Here is a 19152-nt window from a genome sequence, read left to right as displayed (position 1 = left end):
CGAGAATGAAAGACTTCAAGCTTTCAATTTATGTTTGGAGGTACAAAGAAATTGATAAATGACAGGCTCAAGCCCATAATGGTATTCTAACATAATAGCATTTTTCAGTTCACTCGCTTTACATTATTAGTATTAGTGAAATTTCTATTTCTATTTTTATCATTTAACTTAATTTTCCTAGCCATCTTACCACTTAATTCTATTATTATGAAATCGCTTTCTTGGCCATCTCATCACTTTCTTTTACTATCAAATCGCTTTCTAATTTATATAAATTTCTAGAATTAATTTGCCAAGAAAATCAAATCTGGAAAATGCAGAAGTTTCCTCCCTAAGAAAGCGAAACCTGTCCATCACTAATTCCGAGACCGTGTTTTAGCCTGGCCGTGTTTTTTACGTTTTTGTTTTGCTAGACTTTTTTTTTTCCAAAACTGTCGTTCTACCTTTTAAAAAAGCGCCATCGGCCGGCTTGTTCCGGTAGTAGTTTTTGCCGAGGTGAATTTGACCCGTTAAAAAATCATAAATCCACAACTTATTTTTGGCAATCTAAGTTGACTCTGTCTCTCTCTTCTCACCACACTCACATAAACACAGGCCGTCACACATATCCAGACACAACCAGCACCCGCACGACGCCATTGTAGGCTTGGGGGGATGGTGCCGGCAAACCATGGTGTGGCCGGCCCCGGCGCCGGCGCTTTAAGAGGCTGATTTCAGCATTCTTTTTCAACTTATTGACTTTAGTTCTTTAAACTCAGCATTTCCTCATTGGGACAAAATGAGGTCTTTCTAGCGAGGCAACCCATATCCTCATTTGTTTATTTTTGATTTCTTTATTCAACCCAGCATGATTTTAATGTGAACTAGGACAACCTATTTATCATAAATTAATTTACCACATTTCACAATTTTCAGGGACACATTTCACATTGATTTATCGATAAAATAATAAGCATTTTTACTACATTTTAGTAAGGGCAACCACTCGATAACACCATTCCCAAGTAATAACATGAGAACCTTCGTGCAATACCATCTGCTGGACATTCATGAGATAAATCTTGGTGTCAGTATTTTACCAGAACTAATGGTCAATGCAATGTCCATCTTTAATGAGAGGCTGCATGAGACTACTCGTCCATACTATGTTTGAAGTCTGTCTCGCAGCTTAAAAAAGTTTTCCCCTTGGTACAAAATACTGATGCCGGAATGTAAGTTTGAGTTGCTTCAGAGCCTTCTGTAGAAAGGCCGATGTAAAGCCCCTGTACTCACCATCCCGGCATCGACATGAGCAGACATAAAAACCCTAACCACCAGAGATGCCGCAAATTAGTGCCAGCACCGTAATATTTCCTTTCCATATCTTGTCATCACAGGATCACCAACCCATCCAGGGATGATAAATACTCCGGTATAATTAAACAGAAGCAATTACGGGAAGCAGTTCAGCAATAAGATTTAAGCTTCCCTCAAGCCTTACAAGCCTATTTAGCCACAAAAGTCAAGCCCCAGCCAAACTATTCACATTGGCATTAAGTTCTAATATGAGGATTCAACTATCAAAATAGAAGAACAAAGGCCAGCAGCGCAAGTCCCTGCAAGGAGAGATTATTTACAAAAAAGAAAAAAACTAGGTGGAGAAGTTGAAACCAAACTACGCAGATGGCGCAACCTTGTTGGCCAGTATTAGAGTCTCAAAAGGATTGGCTATCATGAAGCATCTTTCAAGCGATCACATTTGCATCTGCCTGACATCAGTCTCGGGAACACTCACATCATTTCTGATTTCCTGCCACTGAACCTAGCAATAGGAAAAGCAAATCAATGATCTAACCTGTCTCATTACAAGCTAGCACCTTGTTATGCTGAACTTAATAGCTTTGTCAATTACATTATCTAGCCTTAACTGCATTTTCTTTCTTTTATTGGTCAAGTAAACTAATTGCAATCCTAAAGATAACAAGTAGAACTAGTCTCTGTATTAACAGACTCAATGGCAGAGATGTCATGGTCAGGAACATCACTAGATTTGTGGCTCCACATGTTCACATCAGCAACAATTGTGGTATTAGAATTTTAAGAGCCAGTGACTTACTGTTTCATCAGGAACAAGGGCATATCTCTCTGATGGGGAGACCCATGTTTTTCCTGTGTAAAGTTTCCGTGCAAAAAGATGCAAATATTGGGTGAATAGTGAGTAAACATGTGGTAAAAGGCAGGGAAAATCAAGATCATTAAGCACCTGATGAGAGATCAAGGTTTGAGGACTGAATTTGCTGTCCACTAGATCCATCAACACTCAAAGCCTCTATTATCTTTGGCATGTTCCTACACATTTTCAAGCAATTATCATCAGTAAGCAGAGATTCAGCAACAACTTCTTAATCGCACAGACATGAAGTAATGTAGACCATGCTCATTATGAGCAGGTAAAAGTCTTATATTTTCCTTTTGCATTCTTTCAGATAATCATCAGCTCCCTAACACGACCATGTATCTTCACTGTTACCACCGTTATATATTCCATAGAACAGTGACTATGATCTAGATCAATCAATATAGTTTTGAAAAATGTCAGCTGACCAGAAAAGAAACCAAGGATAGTTATTTGTTTTTTTCTTGAGCTTTCATGTCTCCAACTCAATGCATTTGACTATTAGAATATTACAGAGATGAACCCAACTTGGACTGTAAATCATAAAAGAATATACCTATTAAACCGATCACAGGAATACTAATTATGAGACCTATTATCCAGAGAGGCATCCTTCCAATAGTATCGGCCATTCAGTCTACCCAAAGAAGAACCCACATAAACAGATGGCACACTCAAGAGTCACCATGTCCATCTAGTACCAGATACTTTCACTTCTTAGGCATGGTAAGAGAACTCAAGACTTGATTCAATCAATTCATCACCAGAGTAAACATCCCAGCAAGGGGTGACAACATACTATCTTATGATCATTTCCTAGGCCCAGATTAAAGATTCTTCTTCATATTCAAATAATAGTTCCTTGATAGATGCCATAAGGAAGGTGTACACTCGCACCATTTTCCCAATAGTTTGTAAATGAACAGTGAGAGTTCTCTCAGGAAAGAAGCAATGAAGTTACATCAAAGCATATAATGACTGTATGTAGCAACCCACAGGGTACAGAGTTCATTGCTCTTAAATGATGCCACAAGCATAAGCAGCAATAACCAAAAAATGCATGTAGACACTTTTACCTATCAACAGATTCCCCATGCCCAAGCTGTCCATTAGTTCCTCTACCCCAGGAGAAAACATTGCCTTGTTCAGTAACAGCTAGTGTGTGCCTCCATCCACATGAAACCTGAACCACTTTCTGTCTCAAAGGAAAAGAACAAAGAACATATTAGCACCAGAAGTAGGAAAAGACAACGAGGATGATGAGTCGCACACTCATGCATGCAGGAAAGAAAAACCCACAAAACTGAAAATAAATGCCATGAACTATCTCATCAGTTATCCCAATATATGGAAATAAGGATGTGCCTGCTCATTAGGGATTTTGACTTGCACAGGAGCACAATGATCAACGTTATTGCCCACTCCAACCTGTCCAAACTGCAAGAGGAGAGAGTATCAGGTAATCTGCAGTATCACAACTAAAGCTTTAGCTATAGCAAATAATTATGCAAAAGTTGAAGAAATATAGAGGGGAAAATCAGAAACGAAAACGAAAAAAGTAGTAATATACATGAATTACTTTAACATCCCTCAGGTTTAGGCAAAGTTGCAGGATGAGTACCTCTACTTTGGAAAAATACCTCAACACAGTACATCCACTAATCAAAATCATATGATGCACTGATTTTTATTCATATATCTCTATAATCTAGATAAACTGAAAAAAAAAAAATAACTTGGAAGGCATCAATCCACATTAGAGTTATATTATAAAAGTACATCAACTCAACTACTTTGATATTTATGATAAAAAAGTGCATATTGAAGTCACATAATCATATTTCTTATTTACTTAATGAATCCAATAAACTGTGATAGAGGGTATCAATGTAATTTTGTAAAACACATGGGTCTCTCTTCAATTTTGCCAAAACCTGACAGTCAATCAAGGAAATTTATCCAACAGAACATCAACTCCCACTCTAACACAACCAATACCACGGGGAATGGCAGATCCGGACTGTACATGCCGAAAAAAGAATGCCCAAGCATTCAGTAATGTCCATTAAATGAAGGAAAATATATCCATATATGGAAAGAGAAGAGCTCAGTTAATCTAAAAGGCTTCATAATGTCCCAGGGCAAACAAGACTGGGCAATTGCTGATTGAACTGATTAGCAAGGAGAAGTCAAACCAAGTGATGGTGAAAAGGAAGTCAATAACCAACCTTGTTCCAACCCCAGCCATACAATTTTCCATCATGAGTGAGAGCCATAGTGTGCCTCCAACCACCAGATATCTGGAAAATTGACATTGGGACATTTGAACAGAGATAACATGTTCAGCTGACCAGATACATTCAGCAAGGCTATCTTAACATTTAGCAAACAAGTTATCAAAAGTATTAGCACAAATAAAAAGCCTAAACTAGAGGAAGAAAGAGTGCGGAAAAGGAGATAATGTGATCACGATTAGACCTACAAAAGCACACATCTTCATCAGCTGCGAACTATAGGTTGTAAGAGAAGGTTGAATATTATTTATACAATGTTCAAATCAAAATCAGGTAACCAGCAAAGCTAAGTTCAGAAGATCACTCCCATGGATCCATTCACAAGCACTTTCTAGGAGTCGGGCATTTCATTTTTTCTGTAAGGACCTTTCATCAATAATCATGAGTAGGCCAAGAGACAATGGAAGAGAGACAGAAGGACAGCTGCAATTCAAGGATGTATCACCTGAGAAACAAAATTCCCATGCAAAGCCTCCAGCTTGTGAGGAACAAGGTGATCTTCAAAATTTCCATGTCCAAGTTGACCATATTTGCTCCATCCAAAGGTGTATAAGGCACCAGAAGCAGACACTGATATTGAATGTCGCCATCCGCAGGCAACCACAACCATTGCTTCTCCATTCAACTGATTGAATTCATAAGAAAATTAGAACAATAGTCCTCGATACCATACAATGAAATGAGAACCAACAGTTATAAGAACATTATGATAAGTTTAATAGAGCAACTTAAAATGTTTTTCCTTGAAGTCAAACGGAGCATTTTTTTTATGCACATCAGAAGCAAGCAACAGACCAGCATGACAAAATGTTCTCTCCATGTCAGGAAACAATTGTGGTCTGTACGGCATGCCACATAGCACGGAATTTCATAAAGCTGAAAACAATTATTACCCTAAAATTTATATTGGGTTGGCAAAATGCTGCTTGCTTTGGCTACAAGAATTATCACTCAATCTACAAAAACAGTGCCCCACAAGGCAATATGTCACTTAAAGAGTAAACTAGTTGCTGGTGAAAAACCATCTGTTCCAGAAGAAGCTAGCACACATGAAGTTTGAAAGACAAAGAAAGCTGGCACAATCACCAAGATGAAACTAATAATATACAAAGAAGAGGTTTCTCAATGACTCGGAGCTACAGAACCAAAACCATTTCTCTCATGGTAATTTATTAGGTAATCATATAAATGGCTTCCTATGTCTTTTTATTCTTTTTCAAAAAAAAAAAAAAAAGTCCTCTAAACTTAAGACTACTGGAAGTATTAATTATATAGCCTAGCAGTGGCTTGCCTTCACGTTAAACATTGTAGCCTGTTAAACAGTAAATAACATATATTTTATGAGCACAGTGGTGATGACTGTTAAAAGAAGTCAAAACTGCCTGGTCCTTTTCTCACTTCAAATTCTGATCAGTGAGCAGAGAAAAACTTCCAAGTATTAGCATAACTCTTCATGCATAGATCTCCTAAAGGACAAGTTAGCATCATAGGATAAACAGCATGGGATGACTGAAAATTATTTTAAGTACCAAAATCTTAACTTACATGTAAAGGAGAAACTTTCTCAGGAACTAAGCGATCATTTCTGTCACCTAGGCCCAGGTTGCCATAGCGGCCCCAACCCCATCCATAAAGTTCTCCAGCTTCTGTTACTGCAGCAGTATGTTCAGCTCCAGCTGCAACCATTATAACAGGGATGCCCTAGAAGTTGCATCACCATGGCAAAGCAAACAAGTTAATTCAGTAAATCGCTTATTATACACTGTAAAATGTTCCTTAATGTCATTAATTTGCATGGGACACAAATGGAGGCTCACTGTAAAGGCCTCAAATATTTTGATGTTGCCTTGGAAGAAAGATTAAGCTTAGTTTCTGGCATGAGGAAACACAGAAATCTTTCTTAAAAAGGATATTGGTGAGAGACAGCTCGTCTAAGCATTGAGCAACAAACATTTTTCCTGACATTATTCCCAAGAAATAACTTGCCAGTACCTGAAATGCACGTATCTTCTGTGGCAGGAGAGAATCCTCAGTGGTGCCAAGACCAAGTTGACCATTTTGATTCCTCCCCCAGCTTCAATTGAGCAAAGAACTTGTAAGGAAAAGTATAAGGCATTTGTCTGGTTTTACATTGGTGACTTTTAAAGTAAAGCATTCTATCACGAAACAAAATCAACATGGAGGAAACACACTGGATAAGTTTCTTTTAAAACGCACAAAAGCAGTAGGAAAATCATACTTTAGATTGATGAAGTACCTTTTACTGAGATGGTTACAATAACCTCTAAAGTAGGGTTGGCAATTCCATTTTTTGTGTCACCAATCGCATCATGTCAAATTTAGGTCTAATCCAAACATCGCCACATTTAGCAAGCACTAAATATTTTTGAAACGCAAACTGAAATTTAGTTAATGGGCTATACAATCAACATGTTCAGATGTCGAACAGTTAGTGATACAATCTCTTATCTAAACATATAAAAATGTTTTTAAAAGCATATTAATGTGCCTTAATAATATGGCTAAACATGTTGAATTGAACGAATAACGCATTCCTGTCATTAACAGGGTTAAAAGGTCAACCTGCGAATGGCATGTTTACTGTTCATGTGTAAACAGGTTGACCTGTTTATGACATGAACACGTTGAAGCTCAACCAAAACATGCTTATTACATGTTAAGCAAGAGGGTGGTGTTGAAAATCGATAGCCCTACTCTGGAGCTGTGAAAGGGTTAATGCTGATGGTCATGTATTACACTGGGCAAGCACTGAAGCACTGGTTTTGGAAGGTCCAAGATGAACACACATCATATCACCAGCAACTTCTGTGTCATCCATCACCAAAACTTATAAATGGGCCAGCCATTTCTAGACCATTTATGCTAGCTTGGCAGCAGATATAGGCATTCACCGGAATATACAGAACTGAAGATGCAGAATTTAACTTTTGTAGGTACTTAGAAGGAAATAAAGCTCATGTGTGAGTAACTTTCAGATACATTAGATTCTATCCGTCATATGTGAGCTCTTTTGTGTATATGCTTGTTAGCACCCCAATTCTTTTCTTATTCAGTTCAATCCCCACAACTTTTGGTTTTTGTTAAATCCACATCACATGAGAATGAAACAAGGCACCAATTTAAAGATCACTCATTCACTTGGCCCAAAAGTTCCACACTAGTCCTCCCCCCATAAGAAGTAACGTGTGTGTGCCCCCACGCTTTGACACAGAGAGAGAGACAGAGAGAGAGACAGAGAGAGACCAAACAATATCTTCTCAAAGGAAAAAAATTATTATGTGCGCTCATCAGAGATGTTTCCATCAAGTAATTATGTAATTAAGGAATTTAGCACTTGTCTACCGGCAGTGATACATTTCAAACTGAAATACAACCAAAATACGATGAAAACACGATATCGAAATTCCCGTGAATCACAATCACAAGTAGAGCAATTCAGCAAAAAGAATCTGAAGACAGTAAGCATTTAAACAGTAGGTTATCCACACCTACAACTGTGAGGATCAAGAGAAGTTCAGGATCGGTTTAAATCTTAGTCACCTTCAACAATTACTGAGTCACTGATAAACACAGCATTAACATACATAAATAGAGAAGATAATAAACCTTTGGACTTCTCCCTCCATAGTCACAGCCAAACAATGGCTGTCCCCACAAGCAATTTGCTTTATTCTCAAACCCTGTAAAACTTTGATGGGTTGAGGTGTAAAGACATCATAATGGTTGCCATGACCCAACCTCCCAAAGTCACCCCTGCACAATCAATGAAAACCTTGATTCTCCTCCGACTGACTAGATTCGTAAGTATTAATGTTGCTTATGCAATAACTAACTTTCCATCAGGATAAATAAGACATTTTGTAGGATAAGACAGGTGCTTTAATTTTATTTTGTGTTAGACCCATTCTTTTCTCGTCTTTGTTATAACCTCATTAAGAAAATTCCTCTCGACAGTAGTTATTTCAACCAGAAATTCATGCAACGGCCAAATAAAAGTTAAAGCCAATCCGAAAGCAAAACCATCTACTCAAGTCCAAACGACTGCCCAAGGTAAAAAAAATCGACACTACTATACAGCAGAATGATTAGAAAATAAAACTTTTATACTGTAAAATTAAAAGATTTGGACAGACCATCCCCAACTATACACCTCCCTACGTGACTCAGAATATGCATTAGTGTGATCAGCTCCACAAATAACAGATACTACTTCTTGACCATCCAATGCACTCAAATGCGTAGGTAATGAACGATCTTCAGCATCCCCATGGCCTAGTTGGCCATCCTCTCCTCGTCCCCATGAGCAAACAACATTTCCAGCTGCAAACGACATAGAGTAAGTTTTAAAAATGTACGATGCCAACCTTAATTCAAGAAGTTATAGCTAAGCGAAACAATCGGGCCATGCAAAACACTATACTTCTTTTCTCAAATGACTTTATCACAAAAACACGAAGAGAGAGTACCTAGAATTCATATATCACAAAGTCAATCCAAAAGTAAACAAAGATTCTTACACTTGTGCTGTATCTTGCCATTCTATTTTCTCCACAAACTAATGTTCATGATCCATGAATTTTGAATTTGGAAAGAGTCTATACCAATTAATAATACATATTTTTAAAGAAAAGCTCTCCTCAGTTGTACAGACTTAAACAGTACTGCACTGGAACGATGATTGAACTAGAAACACACACAGAATCTTGACCCCAGTGATTTACCAAATGAAGGTGCATAAGATTCCCAGCCCTTAAAACTCCATTAGATCTAACCAAAAGTAAAGCAGTTGCATACCAAGTCACCGGCTCACAATCAGCAAATTTCAGGCAAAGGTTTTTGTCCACAATTTATCATCCTACGAAGGGAAGGCAACAATACACATTGGCAGGAGTACCGGTAAAATAATCTCAGATTTCCAGATCCTACGCTGTCGAGCAAGCTTTCCGGAAATTCTTATCAACGGGCTGGCATAGGTTTATGTCCATTGATTGCATCCAATTACACCTTGATTACCTTTCAGACTAGGGGTCTAATCAAGTCGAATCGAATCAAACCAAAATAGTTTAACAATCAAGTATGTGCAGTTTGATGCTCCACTCGAGCTTGATTTCTCAAGATTGAGCTCTATTTCCCAAGATCGAGCTTGACTACTTTAAGTTTTTTTAACAACTGCAAGCTCGAATAAGCTCAACTTGATTAAGTTTTGGATGTCGGATCCATATTGTAAGCTCAAGTTAAGCTCAAAGTCCAATACTTTGAGTTCAATAAATATCATAAACGTATAATATACTTAAGACAAGAAACATTCAACGACTTCATTGAACCTGAGAGCTACACGGATCAAGTATTATCAAGCTCGAGCTCGACTCAATAAATTGTTTGAGCAACTAGAACTCAACTCGAACTCGAGACGGACCAATCCGTCCTCCAAGTAGTCTACAGTTTGAGATTGCAAAGATAGGTCAACTAATTTACACCCTCATTTCAAACACTACAAGGAACAGGGACGCACTTATATTCCCTTAAAAATGCACAGAAACGCCTGAAGACAGAACCAGAGCTATGAAGCGCCAAAAGGAGAGGGACCAAGACACCCAATGTCAGAAGACATACGACAACTCACGCGACACTCTCAATTACAATGCCCACACATTTTCCAAAATACCCACCAAAAAAAGAAAAAGGACCCAGCTTGTAGCTCGTTAGCGTAACACTAGAGCGCAACGTTAGTAAGCAAGGCGGCGGCAAACTCGCTCAATTGCACACCGACAATTCAACGAATCCAAAGAACCAAGGACCGACAACACCGATGGCGAGCCACATTAACGCGCATTTCGCCGTACGGCAAACGAGAAAAACAGCGACCGAAAACGATAGGGTAAGCGCGAAGTGGGAGTTCGCGGAGGCTTACAGAGAACGGCGACGGAGTGACTGGCGCCGGCGGAGATGAGAAGCACCCGCCGGACGGGAGCGCTGACCTCGCCGCTGCTGACACTACCCGAATCCACCTCCATTGTTCCTTCTCCGTCAAAGAAGAAGAAGAAGAAGAAGGAGAAGAGAGCGCACGAGTTCGCCTTCGCGTCAGCGAGCGAGCGACTGAACTGAAACGGCGGTCAACAATCGAGAGAGCAGCAGGCGCTGGAGAGGAGGAGAGGAAGACTGGGAAGTATTTAATAACGGGAGAGATGTGAGGCGGTGGTGGGACTTGGCGGGACGGTCACGTCACGTGGGCGACGTCCTAACATCGCCCCTTCATCTTCTCTTTTGTCCGCTTCCACCCTTCTTCATTTCCTCACAGAGCCGCAGAGCGAGAAAGCGAAAGAGAGAGAGGGATGAAGAAGAAGATGAAGAAGATGAAGAAGAAGAAGGGACGGGTGGTGGTAAAACGAGAATTTATAAATTGGGAAGACCGGTGAGAGGAGACGGAGGCAGTTGAGCCCCAACGCCAACGGCATTGAATGCCGCCTTTGCCTTGCCCCGCCTAAGGCGCGCCCGGAAATTGTCGCCTGTGCGCGCGCTCACGGGTGTCGAATCCATCCCCATCTCTCGATCGTTTGACTTTTTGACGCGGTTTCCACACCCTTCTCCATCGAAGGGAAAATCGATGCCTGTATTTGCCCGCTGTCGGTTTGAACATTAGTCTTCCCTCCTCCGATGTCCCGACAAAACCCCCCAACCCCCTATAGGCATGTCTATTCTATGTTATACAATAATGAAGAAAATGATGGTGTCCTATAATCAAGGGTACTGGGCCAATTAGTCGATTATGAAATATCGTGCAAAGCACTGACCAACCTATAAGTTCCACCCCTCACCCGAGGCACAGGAAGCTGCTATAATTGTCTCCCAACCTATAAGTTCCACCCCTCACCCGAGGCACAGGAAGCTGCTATAACTTTCAGAGGTAGCCTCTTCTGAAGTGAGATAGGGAGGTGAGAAGATAGAGGCGGTCAAGCCTAACATTAGCGGCATTCAATTCCGCCTGTCTACTAAGGCGTCGAGGAAATTGTTTTATGTGTCCACACTCATGTGTATCGAATTCATCTCGACCTCTTGATCATTTGACTGTTGGCGCGGATTCCTCGCCCTTCTCCATCAAAGGGGAGATCAATGATTATAATCGCACGCTGTCGATTCATGTGATAGTCTTCCCTTACGATATCACGACAAAACCCCTAACTTCCTACAAGCGTGTCTATTTTATATTATACAATAATGAAGAAAATAATAGTGTCCTATAATCGAGGATACTTGGCCAACAAATCGATTACAAGACATTGTACGAAGCATAAGCCGACCTCGAGTTCTATGTCCTCACTCAAAACATGAGAGGCTACTATAGTTGTCTATATGAAGGTAGCCTCTTCTGAAGTGAGACAAGGAGGTGAGAAGATAGAGGCAGTCAAGCCCAACATTAGTAGCATTCAATTATGCATGTCTACTAAGGCACCCGAGAGATTGTTCTTTGTGCCCACGCTCATGTGCATCAAATTCATTTCAACCTCTTGATTGTTTTGACCATTGGTGCAGATTCCTCGCGCTTCAATTATTGTAGTCGCACATTATCAATTCTTCCAATAGCCTTCCCTATGATGTCATGATAAAAAAAAAAACCCCAACCTCCTATAAGTGTGTCTATTGATAGTGTCTTGTAATGGGGGGTATTGGGCCAACAAGTAGGTTATAAGACATTGTGCGAAGCACAGGGCGACCCAACAAGAACCCTTGCGAGTTCCACCTCCTTACCCTAGATGCAGGAGGCTGCTATAATTGCCTACACGAAGGTAACCTCTTTCAAAGAAGAGATGAGGAGTCTACTATCCCCCAAAGGCCCCCCTTCATAGGTGTATATTTATCTTCCCTACCTAGAAGGGAATACCCCCGATATTTTTACATCCGAGAGTTCAAATGAACCTTTTAATGACATGCTCAAATCCAATCTATTATATTATGCAATAATAAAGAAAAATGACATAAATGGTTTTTGAATTTTGATTCAAATCTATTTTTGAACTTTTAATTAATTTGATTTAGTCTATGAATTTTGGTAAAATGTTGAGAATACGATACAAATGGTTTCTAAATTTTAACTCAATGTACAATGTGATTTTTGAATTTTGAATTTGTTTAATATGTTCCATGAGCTAAGTTTAATGTGCAATATAATCTCTGAACTTTTTGTGCATGTTTAACTTAGTCTTTAAATTATATGAAAATGTTTAATGTTGTCCTTTGATCAATTCAAGTTAATGAATAAAATTAAATATTTCCATGTAGTTCAAAAAACTAAGAGTTTAATGATCATATCGTACATTAGACAAAAGTTCATAAACCATATCGAATAAATTAAAACTTTATGGATAATATTATATGTTATATCAAAGTTCAAAAACTATTCGTGTTCATTATTCTTCCAATATTTAGTGTAATTCATGAACAAATTAGCATTTTTATATAATATACCGATTACATTGAACATTTACCAATAAAACCACAATGAACAAATTAATTGTTTAAGGCTAGCATTACATATTAATTCAAAACTTAATAATCACATTAAAAAGATTAAAAATTCATACACAACACTACATGTTGAGATCAAAATTTAAGGACCACCGTCAAGCGTTTCGAATAACTTAAGCGGAGGGGTTAGTGGACCTGAGAATCACAGCGAGCCTTCCTCCATTTTATATGTGATCAGGGACAATAACGAAATGCCTCGGGCAAAGAACAACGCGACAACGCACGGGGGCATACGTTTGTTTATCACCTTTTTTTGACACTTTTTGTCCTTTCCCGTTGATATTAAATTACAATCGACACGTTGTAAGAAATTATGACAAAATTTGTTGGTGAACGTACGTGCCAATAAGTGACCATTGTAAGAGCTTCGACAGTCTGGAATTTAGAACCGATTGACATCGTAGGGACAGCAAAATTTGAATTAAACGGAAAGTTAAAAGTCAAAACACCTTCAGGGTTGACGTGGTGGTGATTTACAGCCGAAGGGGAGACTAAAAGATGGAAAACGCCAAAATACGGCCCTGTCTCGTGAAGCACATTGCATTTGTCGGGGCGACTTTTTTTCTTTCTTTTTTTTTTTTTTTTTTTTTGGGGGGCTCACCCTTGTGCTTGCGATGACCCATTTTTCTTCCTCTTTTTTTTACTTTTTACTTTTTTCCAGCGGGTGAAGTACGGTAAAGGACGATCATTAATTCAGTTCAGGCCAAGAGAGACCTAACGGTCAGAGGAGGAGAGAGGTAAAATCGCCGCACTTGACTTGTCGGGTGAAACAGTTGTATACCGCGCACGTGCCGAAAAGCTGAGAATGGCGGACGAGGAAGGACGAGGGAGAAAGGGGGAGACAGGGAATCGAGGGGGCACGCTAATCGCGGTCTATCAAGTCTGGATGAAAAATGTAGGAGTGAGAAATTAGGTGAAACTCTCAGCGGTGCTTGATCTCGACTTGGTACGGTAACTTCTTTGGTTTCTTTTGATCGTTGCATTGTCTCGTGAGTAGACTTCACATGCTCAGACGGGGACCGCGACGGTTCGGATTGAAATCAAATTAAACCAAACATGAGATTTCGTCTTTATTACCTCGAGTGGGAGGGTCATTTCATGGGAATAGCAATTGCAATTACATGATGGCTCGGATTGAAACTGAATTAGATCAGATATGAGGTTCGTCTTTGTTATCCCAAATGAGTTTATTTCACGAGAATAGCAATCGCAATTGCAAGATCATTCGAGTTAGATCAAAGTCACATCATGCATATGCAAGCCAAAGACAAATACCACTTTCGAGATAGTACAAAGTAAACACCGTTTTCAAACAGTACATGAGCCCGATTAGCCAAGGACGTGTATGATAAATGCTGAGATTAATGGATGGACATCATGATCTGTCGATTAGCTTGTTATATCACATCAATCGTGTCACAAGCATGTAAAAGTTTCTCTATCTTGGTGATTCAAGGATGAGATCAAAAGATAGGACAAGAAAACAAAAATGAGACTTATTTATCGAAAATGAGAAAAGATTGATATTTATTTTATTGGATAACTTTAACTCAAAAAATATATGATTTTTAAATTTTCCGTCTGCATCACTCTGAACAAAACTAGTAAACGGAAAAAAAAATTATACTCAATAACAATTTATGTCATCTTCTGCTAGTTTATTTCTATAATATGATGCAAATGATCGTTTTAGCCACAAAACAGTTGCCCATCCATTGAGAAAAGGCATTTGGATCCCTCGAGGAAGAGAGAGAGAGAGAGAGAGAGAGCCTGATTCAAGCCACTCCAAAGCCCAGAAGAAAGGAATCAAACAAGAGGCCTGATTCAAGCCATTCCAAAGCCCAGAAGAAAGGAATCGAACAAATAAGCCCATTTTCAAGCTGTACTCACGAACTCCCAAAAAGCCCATGAGGAGGATACTCATGAAAGCAGCATGGCCACTTTAATCATTGTAGGACGACAAGCTATCGTTGCTTCAGGGAGCTCTACCACTAGTCTATAAAAATACTTGCTCAATGCCATATTTCCATCATTGATTTGTGCTAACGACACAAATGATAAATGAAATTTGACCCAATATGAAATATGATCCTTGAACTTATAATTTTTTAAAAAATTTGCCTATGATACGAGTTAGGGAAAACGAAAATAGAATTTGTGACAAGTATGCTATTCCACACACACAGTCCTTCCTTAATCTCAAAATAGGAATTGCTTATTAGTCACTAAATTCATTTTTCATTTTTGACTTATATCATATCAAATTTTAGGATAGCAAAATTCTAATGCATGGGTTCCATATTGTGACAAGTGTAGATCTACTACCAATATTGATAAACGCATTCCCAATCTTAATGGATGGGCAACTATTTTGCAGCTAAGGGCGCCTGGAAATTATCGCCTGTGCCCACCCTCAAGGGTATCAAATCCGTCATAAACTCTTGATTGTTTGACTTTTGGTGCGATTTCCACACCCTTCTCCATCGAAGAGAAAATCAATGACTATAATTGCCTGCTGTTAGTTCGGGCAATAGTCTTCCCCCTCCGATATCCTGACAAAAGCCCCAACCTCCTATAAGTGTTTCTATTTTATATTATACAATAATGAAGAAAATGATGGTGTCTTGTAATTGAGGATACTTGGCTGACAAATCAATTACAAGACACCGTGTCGAAGCACAAGCTGATTTACAAGTTCCACCTATAAGCTGATTTGTAGCAACATCCCAAGGCACAGGATGTTGCTATAACTGTCTATTTGGAGGTAGCCTCTTCTAAAGTGAGATAGGGAGGTGAGAAAATAGAGGCAGTCAAGCCCAACACTAGCGACATTCAATTCTGCCTATCTACTAAGGCGCCGGGAGATTGTTCTCTATGCTTGTGCCCATGTGTATCAAATTTGTCTTGACCACTTGATCATTTGATTGTTGGTGCGGATTCCATGCACTTTTCCATCAAAGCGGAGATCAATGATCATAATCGCATGTTGTCGATTCTTGCAATAAACTTCCCTATGATGTCAGGACAAAACCCCCACCCTCATATAAGCGTGTCTATCGATAGTGTCTTGTAATTAGGGATACTAGGTCGATAAATTAGTTATAATACATTGCACAAAGCATTGGTCAACCTAGTAGGAAACCTTGCAAGTTCCACCTCATTACCCTAGGCATAGGTAGCCTCTTTTGAAGAAGAGATGGGGAGTCTACCTTCCCTCGAAGGCTCCTCTTGTTCCTAGTTGTTTATTTATCTCCCCCACCTAGGAGGGAATACCCCTAGTATTTTTATGTCCCAAAGTTTAGATGGAACCTTATAAGAACATGCTCAAATCCAATTTATTTTATATTTTACAATAACGAAGAAAATGACATGAATGATCTTTGAATATTGATTCAAATCTATCTCTAAACTACTAATTAATTTGATTTAGTCCATTAATTTGGTCAAATGTTGAGAATATGATACAAACAATCTCTAAATTTGACCCAATGTACAACGTAATTCTTGAAATTTTAATTTATTTAATATGATTCATGAACTAAGCCTAATGTGTAATGTGGTCTTTGATACCAATGAAGGGATTTATGCTTAGAACAAGGGAAAACTAAGTCAGTTGCAGCGGGTATGCTATCTCACAATAGGCAAATCACATGTTCAAGCCCTTTGGAGATTATTTTTTAGCTACAGACTACCTAGAGATTTAATTAAGAATAGAGAGACATTCAATGATGCCAAGATAATAACATTTCTAATAATCAAGTTGCATTTCTTAAAGGATCCTAACAAGTTGGAGAAGAAGAAGTATTTAGAGAAACATGGAGAGACTTGGAAGATAGGGAAATTTACTACATAGCCTCCTACTTCTTCATTACCATTACAAGGCCTTTTATAGGTGATGAGAACAACAAATTTAAAGTAGCAGTAGAAAATAAAGATAAGACAAGACATCACAATAGACTGGGGTCCTTGATATGGTTACAATGGACAAAGGTCCTGACCCAATTATTGCAAACTTAGGATTCTAGGCAAGTACTAGCTACTTATTACTACATTAGTGAATGGTGACTAGTACTACATTAACTTTATTACAAAATTATCTCCATATGGAGTTATAGCCATAATTTGAACTATTTGAGCTGTGATATGCAAGTTGTTCTTCCATGTGATGTAGTTTAACATCAATGTTAGGAGCAAGAGGACTTTCTGAGCCTTAAGCGTTCTCCCTTTGTGATAACAAGGCATTCCACACGCCTAGACCACTTGGAGAGGATCTTTGCTCAAGTTCATGTGTCCTAAAAGGTCCTAGAATGTCACTGTTTAGATTCATCTGTGGTCCCTTAACTTTTGATGCATATTCAACTTAGTCCTTGAACTATTTGAACATATTTGAAATTGTCCTTTGATTAATTCAAGTTCATGAATAAAAAAAAATTATTATATAGTTCAAAGAACTAAGTTAAAGATGTATCAAAAGTTCATGGATCACATTGTACATTAGATAAAAGTTCAAAGACCATATTGAATAAATTAAAAATTTATGGATCACATTACATATTAGATCAAAATTTGAGGACTATTTGTGTTCATTATTCTTTTAATATTTAATATGGCTCATGAACTTTTAAGTATTTTTATATAATATAAAGATTAGATTGAACGTTTACCAATAATTTAGAACCATAATAAACAACTTAAAGTTTAATGATAACATTACATTTTGATTCAAAACTTAGAGATCACATAAAAAAGATTAAAAATTCATGCACGATATTGTACGTTGAGATCAAAATTTAAGTACTATTTATGCTATTATCTCTCTAAAAATGAAAGATGAGTTCACAACTGACAGGTCTTAAAAGTATTTTTCCCATCCCCAAGCGTTGCTTAGGGTGCGAATGGTAACGTGCGTTTGGTTGTGTTTGTTTCTATTCAAGGAACGGTTTAAAAATTTGGTAACGTTTGTTCCGGGGAATAAAAATAAAAAAAAATTGTATTCTTTTTTTGTTTCTTTTAATTTTTTAATATTTTTATTTTATTTTTCATTTTTTCCTTTATTTTTTATTTTTTCTTAACAAAAAAACGCGTTTGGTAAACTTGTTCTAACAAAAAATAAATAGGGCCCTCGGCCGGGCGAGGCTCGACCTCGCCTTGGCACGTTTGGTAAATTTGTATAATTTTTTATTTCTTTTATTTTTTTAATATTTTTATTTTATTTTTCTATTTTCTTTCTTATTTTTCTTATTTATTTTTCCTTTTTTTTTTTTTCTTTTTAAGCGGATTGAGCATTACACCGAACCTTCGTTCCCCCTGTGATCGAGGACAATAAAGAAATGTCTCGGGGAAAGAATAACGCGACAATGCACGGGGCCATGTTTGTTTATCACTTTTTTTTATGACACTTTTTGTCCTTTCCCGTAGATATTAAATTACAATCGGCACGTTCTAAGGAAGTATGACAAAATTTGTCGGTGAACGTCCGTGTCAATAATTGACTTTTTTGAAAGCTTCGATACTCTCGAATTTGGAACCGAGCGAGTACTGTAGGGGCAACAAAATTTGAATTAAACAAAAAGTTAAAAAAAGTCAAAAACACTTTTAGGGTTGACGTGGTGGTGATTTACAGCCGAAGTCTTAGGGTCTGCATGGTAACCTTCCCCAGCCCAAAAATTTCTATTCTTCTCTTCCCCCAAAAAAAAAGAATAGAAACTCCGTTTGATAACGGCAAGTTAGTTTTTATTCCAAAAGTTAGCCCTAGGGAATGGTTTTGAATAGAAATGAGAAGTAAAAAAAAGTTGCTTCTTATTCCCGAACAAGTTTAAGAAATAAGTGAATTTTTTTCTTTTTATTCTTCTCTTGCTAACCGCCATTGATCGGTTGACCACCACCCGGCGAGGCTCGCCGCCGCCCGACCGGGCTCGGCGAGCTCGAGCTCGCCCGTCGCCAGCCGTCCCGGACGCCGCCCAGGCCCGGCGCTCGCCGTCGGCCGGCCGCGAGCGGCCTCGCTCGTCAGGTCCCGGAGGCCGAGCCGCCACCATCGCCGGTCGCCGGAGGCCGACCGCCTGCGCCACCGGCCGACTGCCACCGCCGGCGGCGGTGGCCGCGGGCCGGATCGCGCCGGCCAGCCTCGCCGACGCCCGGCCGACCGTTGCTCAATCGCCC

At 38.8% G+C, this 19152-nt stretch overlaps 1 protein-coding gene across 2 annotated transcripts; it reads right to left on the bottom strand.

The window, feature by feature from the left end:
- Positions 1 to 1394: 1394 nt before the first annotated feature.
- Positions 1395 to 10866, bottom strand: LOC104415997 (ultraviolet-B receptor UVR8). Of its 2 annotated transcripts, none has more exons than XM_039298738.1 (12): positions 10382 to 10866; positions 8604 to 8790; positions 8077 to 8223; positions 6442 to 6523; positions 5995 to 6150; positions 4895 to 5074; positions 4384 to 4455; positions 3521 to 3592; positions 3232 to 3350; positions 2243 to 2328; positions 2096 to 2148; positions 1395 to 1795 (listed from the first exon to the last, which is right to left on the bottom strand). In XM_039298738.1, the coding sequence occupies exons 1-12, from the start codon at positions 10482 to 10484 to the stop codon at positions 1733 to 1735; spliced, it is 1320 nt and encodes a 439-aa protein (XP_039154672.1). In that variant the 5' UTR covers positions 10485 to 10866; the 3' UTR covers positions 1395 to 1732. The 2 variants fall into 2 exon arrangements, with proteins under 2 accessions (XP_039154672.1, XP_010025746.2); XM_010027444.3 differs by having other exon boundaries at positions 1395 to 1801; positions 10382 to 10854.
- Between the last annotated feature and the right edge of the window lie 8286 nt (positions 10867 to 19152).

The sequence above is a fragment of the Eucalyptus grandis genome, chromosome 8 (assembly GCF_016545825.1).
Source record: "Eucalyptus grandis isolate ANBG69807.140 chromosome 8, ASM1654582v1, whole genome shotgun sequence".
Lineage (NCBI taxonomy): Eukaryota > Viridiplantae > Streptophyta > Magnoliopsida > Myrtales > Myrtaceae > Eucalyptus > Eucalyptus grandis.
This window is presented reverse-complemented; position numbering and strand designations above follow the sequence as displayed.